Source organism: Lampetra fluviatilis, chromosome 57, assembly GCF_964198595.1.
Source record: "Lampetra fluviatilis chromosome 57, kcLamFluv1.1, whole genome shotgun sequence".
In the NCBI taxonomy this organism is placed as follows: Eukaryota; Metazoa; Chordata; class Hyperoartia; order Petromyzontiformes; family Petromyzontidae; genus Lampetra; species Lampetra fluviatilis.
The window spans coordinates 6225165-6239844 of NC_136331.1; the positions used below are offsets into that span (position 1 = coordinate 6225165).

Consider the following 14680-nt stretch of genomic DNA (forward strand, 5'->3'; position numbering starts at 1 on the left):
TCAAGATCCAACCGACGGTGTCGCAGAAACGTGTCGCCGGTTAATGTTCGGCTAAGTGGCGATGCCTTGACGATGGTGACCGTGGCGATGGTGGTGGCGGTGGCAGCGAGCCCCTGAGGATCTGGGAGTGCTGCCGATCGCTTGCCGGACAGCCCCCCCCCCCTCCCCTCCGAGGCTCAAGCGCTTAATCGGTTGTCCTGCTGCCCCTGTTGTTGCCGTTGACTTGCCTGTGTTTGTGCGTCGCAGATAAAGCGGGGGCTCGCGGCGGTAACCCATTCACTGCATGCAGTGCCCGGGGTCGGCGGAGGGCGCTCTCGCGTGGGCCGTACCCGCGGGTGGTTTCTCATCCCGTGACTGCTTCTCTCCCTCCCTCTCTCCCTCCCTCTCCCTCTCTCACTCTGCCACCCCTCCCCACCCACACCGCCTCTCTCCCCTCTCTCCCTTGGTTCGGGGGGCCCTCCCAACTCCCAACCCTGCCTGTCTCCTCCTCGCGGTGTCTGTCTGGCCGGGTGAGTTCGGCGTTTTCCTCCTCGCTGCGCCCCGCTGCGTTTCACCGCGTTTCACCCGCCCCCGCCCCCCGCGGCTGCACCCCCACGACCGCGAAACGCTTTGCCGTTAACTCCTCCCTCCCCGCCCCACCCACCACCACGCGCATGCCGTGTACCTCCACACGTACTACTAAGCTTGGCCTGGCGGGGGGAGCGCGTTCACCGCTCCCCAGAATGCTCGCCCGCGTTTCTTGGCCCATTCTTAGCGACGTCGTCAGTTGCTCGCGGCGGCGTTCGCTAACCCGGGACAATTGGCTCCTTCCAATCATCGATTCCCGGTCCGATTGCTCGATTAATCGGACAATGTGAAGTTAGTTGGGTGGGGCGAGGGGGTGGGGGGACACAAGTCTCACCCCTTCCCAAGTGTGCCGCTGGACGGGAGGTGATGGGACGCGTGCTTGGTGACATAATCCGCTTCGTCGGCCGCGTCATGCTGAGCGTGGCTTTGTGGGGGGGGGGGGTTTCCACCTTCGGGAGGTGTGGCCACCATGATTTTAGTCAATCACCTTTAATCGACCAATTGTCCCAGCTCCATTTGTATGTCTTTCGCTCACCTCGGAAAGCTTCGCAGAGTCTCTTAGACTCTTCCCGGATGCTCCTGTGCTACCATTGCGATGTTTGACCAATTCTTCGTCTTAAGTAAGCAGATTATTTTGCTTCGTGTGGGTAGAAACCAGAGTACCCACTTCTCATCACCTCTCCCATTCCTCCTCCTCGTGTGTTGTTAAGAGGTCACCTTGAGGGATTTCAGAAGTAGTTCTGAGATATCTCATTCTCCTGGCCATTCTGGAATGCGGGTTTGATGCACAGCTCCGTGAGAGCTCTGAATGGCCACACGGTGGCGTTACGCCGGTGGCACGCAATAGAAATCGTGAATACGCTTGGATTTCTATAAATCCCTCCGATTTGCGGTTGTGCTCGGAAGTTTTGGATGAGCGGTAAAGCACTTCACCTCTCGAGCCATGCATCGCGATGACATCGATCATCACAAACGCCGAGCCAAATCCTTTTCGAGTGTTTGATTTTCGGCTTGCGTTGATTCACGTGCCCGGTTCGCATTAGGGCGAATCCCAAACAGCCGGACAAATTTATACTCGAGTTTCATTCGTATTTGATCATCAAATCATGAGAGTTATCATGCACCTACCGCAACCTTCTCCCCTACCCCCCCACCCCACTCGTTACAGAGAGATGAACAGAGCTAATGCATTCTTAACGCTTTCAACCTTAATTGGTAAACGTCAAAAACGACGACAAAAAATCGGTTGCTTAGACGAATCTTGAACCGAATGTTGAATTGAATTAGCTACGAGGGGCCGAATCGGCACACGCCGGTCCCTCGCTGCTGCGTCTTGTTGTCCGGCTGACCGCCCGCCCCTCGCCCCCTCGGCGCCGGCAGGTGTCGTGATGCTAGGCGACATCCTGCAGCCCATGGTGGTGGCGCCCGCGCAGTCGTCGGCGCCCATGTCCTCGCAACAGGCGGCCATGCTGGCCCCCAACGACCTCGACTCGTCGCTCGCAAACCTCGTCGGCAGTAAGGGCGCGCCTGGCACACGCGCGCACTGCGCGCACCCGTGACATGCACGGGGCACACGTACACGTGGCACACGCGCACACCACACACACGTGACGCACGCACACGGCACACACGCACATGGCACGGACACACGGCACACACGCACGTGGCACGGACACACGGCACACACACACGTGGCACACGCGCACGCCGCACACACACGGCACAAGCACACGGCACACACGCACGTGGCACGGACACACGGCACACACGCACGTGGCACGGACACACGGCACACACGCACGTGGCGCACACGCGCGGCGCCACCTCCCCCCACTGCGGGGACGGTGTGGAGAGCAACCGGCTCCGCTGTCGTTGTTTGCTGGTGCCCAGATTGTGCCGGGGTGCAGTTTGATGCAGGGTAGACCCGCTGCCGGCTGGTGCCGTGGGTTAGCTCGCTGTACTTGCAACGCGGAGGCGGCCGGTTCGATTTGCGTAGGACCGATAAGCGCGCCAGAGCCTCCAACCACCCTGCGGTACAAATGGGTACGACCACGTTTAGTCGATCGGCAGGTCACGTGCGATGGGGTAGAGTGTGGGTACGCCACCGCCTCTTCCAAGCTGTCTGCCTAGCGTGGAAGACTAGGGCAATTATCCTCTTAGGGGTGCTCTCTAGAGCGAGTGGAGGCCCTTCTGCCAGCAGTGGCGTGAGAGAGATTACAGGTGCACTTTTACTTAAGCTTAAGTATATTTATTTTAGTGATTTGCTTACCTTTCCTATACTTTGCACTCCCATAGTTTTTTTGTATTGTGGTAACTTTTCGGCCCGCAATCTTGCTTGACATTACGCGAAGTAGAGCTTCATTGCTCATCGGATTTCTGCGGGAGAAATAAAGCTCACGATTTACGGTTAAAGGATGCAGTGCGCCAGGGAAATCGCTTGGCGATCGTGGCGAGCAGTCGTCACGGGCAGTGGGTTGCAGCACCTCCTCTCTCCGATACCAAACTCTGGACTGGTGTTGAGCGGCGGTGCGGTGGTTAGTCCGCCACGCTGCTGTGAACTCCGTGATCCGAGGTCAATCCTAGGCCACGGCTAACATCAGTGACGAGTGATATCTGACAGAACATATGAAGCGGCACGGTGAAGTACGGTCTAATAACACCAAAGGTTGGCACAACATGTGGTGGTGGCCTTCATTCAGCAGTGGTTTGACAAATTAATGTATCTTACTATTATTTTATTCATTTTACATTAGCAATGTTGTCCTGTGATAAGATAAAGATCCTACCTTGTTTGCTCACACAATTAACATTGTGTGTGTGTGCGCGTGCGTGTGTGTGTGCTCCACAGACTTAGCCATGAACCCTGCAGGGAAAAAGTGAGTTTTTGACAGCACACTTGAGCACAACGTGCACTCTCAAACAAACCCTCCCTGTGTGGTCCGTGTGTTCGTCTTGGCAGCGTGCTTTGGTGCGTGCGTGTTACGAGCACCACCCGTTATGGAGGCTTGCACGCGCGCTCTGCCTCATTGCTCGCATGTCATGTGGGCTGCATAGCTCGGTCACCTGGCCACGTGCGGTATAACAGAGGAGGACGGGTGGCCCGGATAGAACGAGCAAACACAGATAAGTCAACACGTACATAATTTAGGCATGCTTTATTTTTTACCTTTACGTGTCACCCAAGGTGAGAGATCAGGGTGAGTCTCATTTGCAAGTGACCTGGGCCATTATTAGTCTACCAGTGGAGGTGGGGTGGGGCGGGGGGGGGGCAATGATTGCTACTATATTACAGGGTGCTTAAAAAATGTTTTAACACTTATATGAGACTATCGTTTTTAATGGAAAAAGAACGGATAACGCACTGTAACATGATAACAAATGTAATGTTAATAGCTTCAAAAAGTCAAAGCGTCTCCACTTGTTCGCCATCGTTGTCAACGCGTGCCTGGTATTTTCTCCAGGTTGTCTCCAGAACCCGGAGGCAGATTTCTTGTGGTGTTGTTGCAAATTCTCACAAGTGTTAACATTGTTTTGAAGCACCCTGTAGAATACCAAGCGAGTCATTTTGCCACGATGGCCCGCTCTTGCTCATTACGTCCAGGACGTCTTGGACGTCCACCGAGTGAAGCGGACGGCGCGTAGTAATATCATTATTACTACGGTTAGTTCACACCGCGATCATAACAATAACCAGGGAGGCCACTAGATTTGAACCCGTGTGAACCCCTACAACAAGTGGGGAAACGTGCCGCCGCTTAGCCCGCGTCACCGCCCCGCGATGGTGTAGAGAGCTGGTGCGAAGGTCTCGACCGGTTTTATTCTTCAAGCAGTCGGTTTACCTTGCCGGCGTTTTTGCGTTCGCGTCCGCGACGACTCACGGGAACCCCCCGGCGAGGCGAGGAGCAGATCAGAATGAGAAAGCAAGTGCGGGCGTGGAGATATTTAAATTATCTTTTTTCGCAAGCGAAGTTGATCTGCCCCAAAGTTTACCGAGGGTTAATTGTGCCGGCCTAACATCTGCCGCGTGGGATGTAATCCCAGGGCCACGCTTTGTTCACCCCGAGGTAGCGATATCCGCACCTCCTCGTGTCGTGTTGATCGTTGCTCTCTCCGTCTCCGCAGGGAGCACCAGTGGACCCCCGCCGGTGAGAAGAAGCTCACGGGCGGACACAACTGGCAGCCGCGCATGACGGCCCCCGCCACCTGGGCCCAGTCCGTGCCTGCTGCCCCCTCACAGGTACGACTCCCTCCCTCCTCCCCCCGTTCCATCCGTTCCCTCCCTCCCTCCATCCATTCCCTCCGTTCACTTCCTCCATTCCCTCCCTTCCATCCATCCCTCCCTCCATTCCTCCCTCCTTCCCTCCCATCGGCAGCTCGGTATGATCGTGTTTTCTTTTTACTTTCCAAATAAGGTTGAAAGCATTCGTGCATTAGTTCCGTCCGTCTACAAAGTGGAGACACGACAACTCTCCTAGAGACGGTTTCAAGTAACAATATTTGAGTGTAAATTCGCGTGTCTATTCGGGACTCTCCTTCTAAAACCTGCCCAAATTGTTCTTAAGCGTTCGTGCCAAAAAACTTGGTGACATAAAACCTGCGCTGAAAGTATTTGCGTTTGCTGGCCGATGTGCTCCCACACCTCCCCTCCCCGTGACGCCATCGCGCGTGCCGCCGCCATCCGCTTGTGCGTTACTATCGCTCGTCAAAACACCTCCGTTACAGGTTTCACGCGCGTGCGTGGTCTTTGCCTCCTCGTGTTTCTGCCTCTTGAACTACTCGCGTATTACGGGGAGAGGAGGAAGGAAGGGAAAAGAAAAAGCGTCCAAACCGCAGCGCCGTCCCGACCCGCCGCGCGAGCGACGTTAAATGAACGTTTTTTGCGCGGTAATTATCCCGTGCCAGACACACGGCCTGGGCCGCAAAGTGCCAAGCGATCGATGTGCGGGGCAGATGGAGAGTAAATGATTTTTTGTTTTGTACTTACTGTGCTGGCGCTGCGAACCGTCGATGCCTCTCCCGCGCCGCTAGAGCGGTGCGTGGGAGGCGATCGATTGTTGACTTCCGCATCCCTGGGGACGGAGATCGAGGTGGTTGTGAAGAGAGAGCTGTGAGCTGCTCCCGCCGGTTCACCTCCCCCGGGCCAGTGGTGGAAATTCCACATTCACTAAAGTCACCATTTTTATTTTGCCAGGTGTAAGGCCCCATTGAGCTATTTAACTCTTTTTCAGAAGCGACCTGTGGCATCACAAATGACGACTCGGCGAAGCGGCGTATCGCGTGGCGATGTACAGCAGCCAAAATAGCTCTGAAACGCGTGGTGATGTGGATTGCAAATGTTGGGAGCGAATTAACCGGAGGAGGAGAAAAATCTACGCCACCACGGGGTGGGGTGGGGGGGAGACACCGCACACTCCAAATATACAGCAGGCATCGGGGTGAACCTGGCCAGGGGCGATTCGGCAACATGTCAGACGGCCACGGAGTGTTGTTGGAGCGATTGGCCACAACGCTCAAGCAAACTCTTTTTAACTCTCTTTCCAACCAAGCGCCCGTACGTATGTACAGGCGCACGCGTACGTACGTACGCTGCCAGCACCCGTTGTTGCACACGAGCGGTGCGCGACCTCGGGCGGGGGGGGGGGCTGGCCGGGGCGACTTGCCCGGTGCTTATGGCTAACACGGCACTGTTGTGGGTTGTTGTCCCTGCTCTGTGTTCCCCTTGCAGAACGGATGGGGCGTCGCGCCGTATGTAAGTGTGCCCTTACCCCGCTTGCCGCCAACCCTCGTCGATCGCCCCCGACACCGCCCCTCCCCCACCGCTATGATCCTGCTGCGTTGTCTTGAAGCGAATCACCTGATCACCTGAACTAACCACGGGGGCGGAAGGCGAACCCAGTAGGAGGGAGGGTCGCGGACGTCTGGCGATGGCACTGGCGACGGACGACGCTTGTGGCACCGATCGCCCCCCGATCGACCCCCCCTCCCGATTGCTGCCGCCCGGTTTTCAAGGATAAAGAGACGGCCATTGTCTCATTCCTAGCAGCGTGCTTCAGCCGCACCGAACCTCACAAAAAATAATATGCAGGGCCTACCTTGGCTCCTCCCACCCTCAACCAGTATATACACAAGGACTGTTTTCTTGGAATTTCTCTCACTTGATACAGCTATCGTGCTGTGACGGTTCCACCTGAAAACGGACGCTTGTGTATGCCTCCGAAACGTCGTGATTTTTATTTTATTTGTATTTTACTTTTATTAATTAAAACAAATTTTTACCTACGTGACTTTACCGAAAAAACCTAAGAATATGAATCCTTGCAGTCACGAAAGCTTCAAATCTAGAAGCCATTGTCTTGTTGATACGTCACCTAGGTTACATGTCTGAAGACTTGTTCTCAGGAGGGTCCTCCTGCATCGAGAGTTTTTTGCCAATTCCGTGAATGTATGTCGTTTGGCTTGTTGGGAGGCGAAAACAAAAACTAGTTCGAAGCTCCTGTCAGTGAGGACGAGGGCCTTTTAAAAGTCACGATCAGGAGCAATGTGTGTAGACACCTGGGTACAATGCAATTGATGGAATGGGAGAGGTAGGAGAGTACGTGGAGGGGAGTAGAGTATGACGAGATGGGAGAGGCAGGAGAGTGCGTGGAGGGGAGTACAGTGTGTGGCAGACCCCGTTAAACCAACAAAGTCTTGGGCAATCGGTGGGCAGTGTGGATTGGGCCTGGCATCCGTGTTCGCAATTTGCTCGTTAATAAGTGTGGCGCAGGAGTTTCTAACGAAAGGAAGGTAGTGCGTTGAGCGCTTGTAAGTTGATCGGCGTAGTTAGTGGTGTCTCAGGTTCCGTAGGCAGGCAGCAGTGATGCATCCATGGACGGCCTAAGTGGAGTGTGGAGGGGGGTTGGCGGGGGGTGTCTTCCACGGTTGCGTAGCTGTGAGGGAGTGGCGGCAGTGTCAGTTTAGTGGTGGAGGGGCGGTCGGTGGTGCTCTCCGTAACCGGCCAATCGGTGTGCAGTGCTGCGCATACCCCTAATCCTAACCCACCGGGCGCTGCAAGGACACGCTGGCGCGCCAGAGCCGTGCGCAGGTCCGAGCGCGGCCGCCCCTTGCTGTCGCGATTTTCTCGGTGATGGCGGCGACTGCGGCGTTTGTGTTTGACGCTGTCGGCAGCCGGCGTTGTTCCCCCGTGCACGGCTGCACCGTGCGCTGCTTCTCTCCCCCGTGGTTCAGAATCGGACTCTTTATTTAGACTTGAGGATGATGATGCCTCCGTCACCCACCCACCAACCTCGTGTGATTTTAATGTTTCCATTTCTTTCGTGTTCCTCTCTGCTGCTGCCCTCCCCCTTAATCAAGATGGGGATGTGCGTGGGGGGGGATGCCCTGTGATTCTACTAATTCCGAGTGCTGTTGCCTGCCTAAAGTCCGCGGCTCTCGCGTTGCTGTGATGCCAGATTCACCAACCCCCCTCCTCATCCTCCAGCGAGTTTTTCCGGTCGTACCGCGTGGCGTTCCGCATGACGGCCCCCACCGTTTCACTCCACGAGGAGCGACAACGTGCCGGACAACACGCCAGACCACAGCACAACTGTGAAAACCTCTGCTCGGCATTATTCGCCCGCGTCGTCTGTCTGTTTACGTATTGATTTTTTCCCCAGCTCCAATCAGCTTTCCGCTGCGTTCCGGCTATTTTTTTTAACGCTTCTGAATTTGCGCGGTTATCCTTGCCTCTTGCGAGACCTCTCTGGACTTTGCTGTGAGTCAGAGGCGGCCTAGCGGAGAGAGAGGGGTGGGCGGGCGGGCAAGGCAGCTCTCTCCGTCCCGTCTGCGCCCCTCCTGCTCTCCTCCTCATCTCATTGCCGCCGTCTCCTTCCTCCCCTTGAGTGACGGTGGTTGTGTTGTGTTGTTGTTGGCGTTGCAGGGCGCCGCGACGATGGCGTACCCGACGGCGGCGAGCCAGCCGCTGCCCACGTACGGAATGGTGAGCGACGCACGTATTCACGTGACACCCGCGCCACCCACGCGCCACCTGCTCCACCCGCTCCACCCGCTCCACCAGCGTCACCGGGGGGGTCGTTTGTGAGACACGCGTGACGACGATGATGAAGGTGGTGTGGCGGTGACGCGGCCACTCCAGCTGTGGGGCTGTGCGCCGGAAACGTTCACCTTCGGATCGGCCTCGCGGCTCAGCGGTAGAAGCGAGCGGCTCGCAACCGAAAAGTTGCGAGTTCAAATCCAGGTTGGGGGGTGGGATGGGGTTGACTCCGGCCCATCATCATCATCCCCCCTGAGTCAATAAAATTAGTACCACACTTTGTGGAGGGGAGAAGTTGGCAGAGGTCGACTCGACCTCGGGACGCACGTAGGAACGTTGGGAATCCACCACTGTTGTAAACTGGCGATGAGCAACCAATGCCCCAGTAATCATTTGAGAAGAAAATCATTTGGAGTTGTATTTTTTTATTTTTTTAGTCTGCTTTAAAACCACTGAAAACTTGGTTCAAAGATGTCTTCTTATTTTTCTTTCTCTCGGTGTGGTGTGCGGGTATCGATGCACGTGCGCGCGTAACGATGCACGTGCGTAACGATGGGCGCGCGTACGAGAGTCGATTGTTTTAAGATGCGGCCAACCTCCACGAGAATGTGGTAACGTTCCGGGCGGTTTGGTCACGTGCCTGTTAGTGCACCAGCTGTAATGGAGACCGGCTAAGGTCAAAGCACAGCGATGAGAGCACAATCGCTCAAAGTGCGGAGGGGACAGAAGCAAAGTTTTCATTCGGAGTTTACAACGAAATCACCTTGAAACTCGCCCCATCTCATCAACCAAGCTAAGATTTTTCCACTGGTGGCGCTTGAATGGGTGGGCGACCGCCAAGCCTGCAAACGGGAGTTTGTTTTTAGTTTCTGCTCGCCCAACAGCGTTGGTCAGCAGAGGGCAGTGCAGCAAAATGCGTCGTCATACTACGAGGGCGACTTTGCCGCTTGTTTTTTTCCGGACGAGTATTTTGGGTGCATGTTTGCGATTGTATGGAATTCCATCGCAAGAGATCTTTGGCGGACGGCGCTTATTTCATGGTTAACACATCCGTAGTAGGGGGGGGGGGTTTGGGGGGGTGGTGATGAATCTGGATAGGCCCCCTTTGTGTAAATCTACTGCTGGATGAGGGCCTCCATGCACCTGTGCTGCAGGTCTGGGCGGTTATTGGTCTGTGCAGCCCACGTTAACCCCCGCGAGCCCAGTGGCAACGCCGTTTGCGCGCGTGGATCGCCCCCGCCACCCAAAGCGCTGTCGTTCCCCAGGGGGGGGGCCTTGCTTGGCCTTACGGGGGCGGCACTTTGCGGCTCATCCGTGCGTACGGCCGTAAGCTTGTGTATGTGTCTTGTGCAGATCCTATCAAAAATCCCGCACGCAAACAAATGAACAAATGCTCGGAAATCCCCCCCCCCCTCTCCTCCCCGCCGGATTTCCGTGTTGGCCGCCGCCCTTGTTTGTAGTGACAACAACAACGACGTCGTCGTTGTGTAACGTCGGCTCTTGTATCACCAGTCGTCGTTTGCGGACTGTTCTGTGTTTTAGCTGCTGTTGTGTTTGTGGCCCCCCCTTGGTGGCGAGTGACGTGCGGGTCGAGTGGCGGGCTCGAGTGTGGAGCGCGCCCTCCCGGTCTCCGGGGCGATCGATTTTAAGTGGCCGGGTGGTTTTGAGCAAACGCTGCGGTTGCCCGCGCCGTCGTAGTGCTAAACAAACGACCGCGGCGGCCCCGGCGCGGTCGTCGGGGCGGGGCGAGCCGAGCGAGAGCGGCGCTTTGTGTTCCGTCGGCCCCAGCTGCCTCCCCCCCCCACCCACCCCCTGGAGGGTGAGAGGGTTGGGTTGGGAATCCTGGAAATGGTCACCACTTGTGTGGGCACTCGGACCATGTGTCGCAAACATCGGGCAGTGTCGCCTGCACCTGCCCAGCAGCAGCAGCAGCGTTGACACGAATGACTGCGTTCGGAGAGCGAGGGGCTGTTCCGACCCTCGCGACCGCCACGCCCGCAGCCTGCCTATGATTTAGCGATTTTCCCACTTCGCCATTCATGTGCGAGTTGATCGGGGGTACTGCCACAGCGCGCGGTGCAACGTTTCCGATTCAATCTCCCGTTGTCTGTCCGCGTGGCAGACGCTGTTGTTGTAACGTTGTTACCAGCCCCGACTGCTCATCGGATTCCTCCGGCATAAATAAATATTCTGATACTGATCACTGACCATGCCCACTCCTCTACCGGCCTGCCCCACCCCTTGCCGGCAGTCGCGAGTTGAACGCGAGGCCGATACGTTTTAAGCCGGCAGCGGTGGCGTCTCGCGCATGTGAATCCAGCGCTGTGTGAGAGGTGCGAGAGGGGTTGGTGGATCGCACAGATGTTGTGAAAATTCTGTCCTGTGGGCATTGAGCAGCCAGCCGTAACCTGGGATAGAGCGTTTCCCCCTCGCACGCGTGGGTTTATCTCCGGGTGCTTCGTTTTCCTCCCACGTGTGTAAGCACCTGTTCATTCTCTGAAAACATCATAAGAGATGGGGGGGCATCGCAGATGTCGGAATAAAAATGTCTGACTGGTGCTGATATTGGTAGTAAGCGTGACGATGCTCGCGATCGAAGCTCTGGTAATGATGTCACGACGATGGCGAAAACGCCATGGGCGGTGGGCAGCGATGGTGACTTGTAATCGTGGTGCAGCCGAAGAGAGGGAACCCACCTGATAGTACGTCCACCGTGCTTGTTGGAGCGACGGAATCATCGCGTGGCTGTGAGACGCGGCGTGGATGGGGCCAATGGTGGCTTGCGTCGGGGAGAGAGGCCTTGATCGCGGCTGTTGATAACGATGATAGTGTGGCGATGACGACGGCGACGATGTTAACGCTGGTGGTGGTGGTTGGTGGTGGTGATGCGGCTCCTGCAGATGGGTGTGCCGATGGTGGGAGTGCCGGTCATGGGCCAGCAGCCCATGCTGTTCGCTCAGCCCGGAGTCCGGCCGACCAACCCCTTCGGGCCCGTGCCTGGGACGCAACAGGTACAAGGCGTTGCCCGCCCGTGCACTCACTTGGACCTACCAATTATTTGACTCCATTCGATTACTCTTACGAAGTTGTCGGTTCAATTACGCAATGAATCGGGCTACGCGATTATCGTTTGTGGAGGGCGGTGGGAAGGGAGGGGGGAGATGAGGGGGTTTGGGGGGGAGTCTCTCTCACCCCCTGTTGCCACGTGTGCACCACTCTCAGATTACTGGACATCTGTGTAAAAGGGCTTCTTGTAGCTCATCGGATTCCTCCAGTATAAATGAAGATTCTGATTCTGATTGCGAGTGGCCCCCGAAAACCAATGCACGAATTATATGTACGTGCGAAACGTATGTTGAACTTATTTCGCACCGTTCGTAGCCGCCAACTGTGCGAATCGGAGGTATGGGGGCGATGAACATAGACGTGGGAGCGTAGCAGAGTAGTACAACAATTAATTTTCGCAGCAATGCCCTTTGCTGCCCCACAACGTAGCACTACGGCAGCCCATAACTCCTGTGCACACAGTGGTAACTCGCACAAGCACTGACCAGCTCAACCCCTGTTTACTTGTAATCATATTGAAGTTCTTTTGCACCGTACGTAGCCAACCGTGCTAATCGGAGGTTTGGGGGGGGAGGGAAAGACAATAAACTAAACGCACAAAAAGCTGTTCAAAAGAAATGAGTTTGTCTATCTAGATTTAAAAGTGCATGGCTCGTAGTGGCTTCCTAATATCGGAAGGAAGGAAGGAAGAGCGTTCCAGACGGCCGCAGGAGCGCATCTTAAAGCGCCGCGCGATGATGATGCTGTGTCCACCGTCTTTATTCAATGGCCGGCCAAAATTCGCTGCTGCTGCTGGGAGGATGACCGAAGTTCTGGGATCAGGCGCATTTCCGGGTGATTTGATCTTTAAGTCTGTGGTCTGGCCCAGCGTCAGCGCTCCACTCACAAAGGGCACACACCCACAGGGCGCGGCCATAAAGAAAGATGCACCCCCGAAAATGTTCAAAAAGCTCTCAACTTTGTGAGAGCTTTGTGCGCCAGGATCAGAATCAGAATCTTTATTTATCCTGGAGAAATCCGACGAGCTTATGAAGCTCTTTTTCGCATTGTAATGTCCAGCAGGGACGGGTCAGAAAGCTACAACAACAAACAATACAAAAAAAAAACGATCAGAGTGCAAAGTACGAGAAAGGTCAGCTCGTCACTAAAAATAAATACACTTAAACCTAACTTCTGATTTTGCCGGGTAAAAGCCACCGAGCTATGAGCTCCCTTTCAGAAGCGACCTGGCCACAAATGACAGCTCAACGAAGTGGCACATTTGAAGCTTTCTCGATGATAAATAAGTAATATTTAAAACAAACTTTTTTAAAAACACGCTTTAATGAAATGTGCCGTACGAGTAATGGAAGAACTCCACGACTCCAGGAAGTGGACTCAAAGCTTGCCATAACGTAAGGGACCGTGGCCAATTACAGCCAACGTCAGTTGAGCGTAGACAATTAAATCCAAGCCGAAACATAACATATAAAAAAGAATGTTTAAAAATATATATTTTTTTCTGATAGAATATAGTTTGCAGTCGATACCACATTGGAAAGTGGGTTAAAATTGAGTTACAAGATTTGAGGATTCAACGACAACAACAACAGAGTGAGTTAAAAGAAAGCGTGTAGAAAAAGCAAGAATCTCACCAGTAAATATTATATTAAAAGTCATCTCCACGCGCGATGGCAATCTTTCCCCCATGGTGCCAACACAGTCAGACTATTCCGCAATCCGACTCCAGCGGGTTGTTGGCATTCCTTCCGCGTGCGCTGGCAGTGGCAACTGGTCGGCGTCGAGTGGTACACGACATCATCCGTAACGCGGCGATAGATGCGGCAGGACCGGCTCGCCTGACTCTGGCAGCGTCGGTCGCATGAACGGGCGAAGACCACACACCGGCATATTGCTGCGGCTTACAACTCGCCGTGCGGAGCGGTGGCAGGGGTCTGCGTCTCGAACCGTCGTGGCGCGTCGCCTTGTGAGCGGAGGTTTTTCATGGTCGGGGAACGTTTAAATCCTCATTGAATCGTTTGCACGCGTCGTAATCGATACGGTTAGCGCCGTTTGATTTTTGTCTTGTGCCGCTGGCTATAAACTCGAAACTTTTCATTTTTCCAGGATAAAGGGCCACTGAGCTGCACAGCTGTTTTTTGAGAAGCGACCTGGCAATCACAAATGATCGCACAACAAAATTGCTTATCACGTGTGTTGATTCTAAATGTGGAGGGACAAACATGAGGACCCGGAAAATCCACACGACCACGGGGAGAGAGTCACACAAACTCCAAATATACAGGCGTCGGGATCGAACCCGCGACCTCCTGCGTACCCAGGCGTAGGTAGTTAACATCTCCTAGCCACCGTGATGATGATGAGAGAGAGAGAAAGACGCAAACTCCAAATTTTCAGCAGGCGTCAGGGTAGGGGTTGAACCCGTGACCTGCTGCGTACCAGGCGAGGTAGCTAACATCTCCTAGCCACCGCGGCGCACTCGAGCAGAACGTGTACCGAGTCTCCAGTTTGCGGCTATTTGTTCAAATAAATGCAATCTTTTTTTTATTAAAGGTGGGAGAGATGTTTGCCTCGATTACAAAAAAATATATACGCCCTGAAATAAAGGTGTCTTAATTCACACACTTTGGCATTTCACAACCAATATCCATAATAGGTCGTGTAAATATGAATGTGTCGTTAACCCACCACCATCGTGGCGGGTAAAAAAAAACCTTTATGGTGGGCAAGTATTTACAACTCAGAATAATAATTTGATACGTTTGTAGGACGTGGCAACACATTTGTTCGACAACATTTCCACCCACTTGCACTTTGCTTTCCACGGATGAAAGAATGATTTATTTTACATGCGGTCATGGAGGAGGAGGTTAATATGTTTTTGTCATTTAAGTGGATCAATTTTTCCTGCTTGTAATTGGTGACATGCCATTTGTCCGTCTGAGTGTTTGTACCGCGTGCGTGTCCGTGCGTGCGTGTCTGAGCGTGCACGCGTTTACGGGGTTGCTTGTGAAA

General features: G+C 54.5%; 1 protein-coding gene across 6 annotated transcripts in view; it reads left to right on the forward strand.

Moving 5' to 3' along the window:
- Nucleotides 1–14680, forward strand: part of LOC144950299 (phosphatidylinositol-binding clathrin assembly protein-like) — a 72968-nt gene that overhangs the window by 46405 nt on the left and 11883 nt on the right. For 4 of the 6 annotated variants that reach the window (XM_078880387.1, XM_078880386.1, XM_078880383.1 and 1 more), the window contains 5 exons: nt 1948–2082; nt 3416–3443; nt 4690–4804; nt 8486–8545; nt 11500–11610. In XM_078880387.1, the coding sequence (XP_078736513.1) occupies nt 1948–2082; nt 3416–3443; nt 4690–4804; nt 8486–8545; nt 11500–11610 (449 nt within the window). Of the gene's footprint in view, nt 1–1947; nt 2083–3415; nt 3444–4689; nt 4805–6292; nt 6449–8485; nt 8546–11499; nt 11611–14680 lie in introns of those variants that run through there. The other 2 variants (XM_078880384.1, XM_078880388.1) reach the window with 2 other exon arrangements.